The 292-nt window shown below is 62.0% G+C and overlaps 1 protein-coding gene across 1 annotated transcript in view; it reads left to right on the plus strand.

Annotated features, from left to right (window-relative positions):
• EMH_0086740 (uncharacterized protein) overlaps positions 1-292 on the plus strand; it is a gene marked incomplete at both ends in the record, with an annotated part of 2,963 nt that overhangs the window by 2,367 nt on the left and 304 nt on the right. Inside the window, one exon of the mRNA XM_013501072.1 lies at positions 62-290. Within this exon, the coding sequence (XP_013356526.1) occupies positions 62-290 (229 nt within the window). The remainder of the gene's footprint in view (positions 1-61; positions 291-292) is intronic.

Here is a 292-nt window from a genome sequence, read left to right on the forward strand (position 1 = left end):
TATCGAGCTGCTGCTGCTGCTGCTGTTGCTGCTGCTGCTGCTGCTGCTGCTGCTGCTGCAGCGAGCCGCAGCAGCAGCGGGCCCCAGGTGTGTTGCATGCAGCACAGAGGCGGAGGACAAGCCGCCAGCGAAATGCTGCTATGGGGGGCCCAGCCTCTCGCACTGTACATACACCGCAGCAGCAGCAGCAGCAGCAGCAGCAGCAGAACATGCAGCAGCAGCAGCAGCAGCAGCAGCAAGCTCAGGATTGTGCCTCAAGTGCAACAAGACAGAGCAGCAGCAACAGCAGCAA

This window comes from Eimeria mitis, genomic scaffold, assembly GCF_000499745.2.
Source record: "Eimeria mitis Houghton genomic scaffold, Emh_scaff6262, whole genome shotgun sequence".
Taxonomy (NCBI): Eukaryota; Apicomplexa; class Conoidasida; order Eucoccidiorida; family Eimeriidae; genus Eimeria; species Eimeria mitis.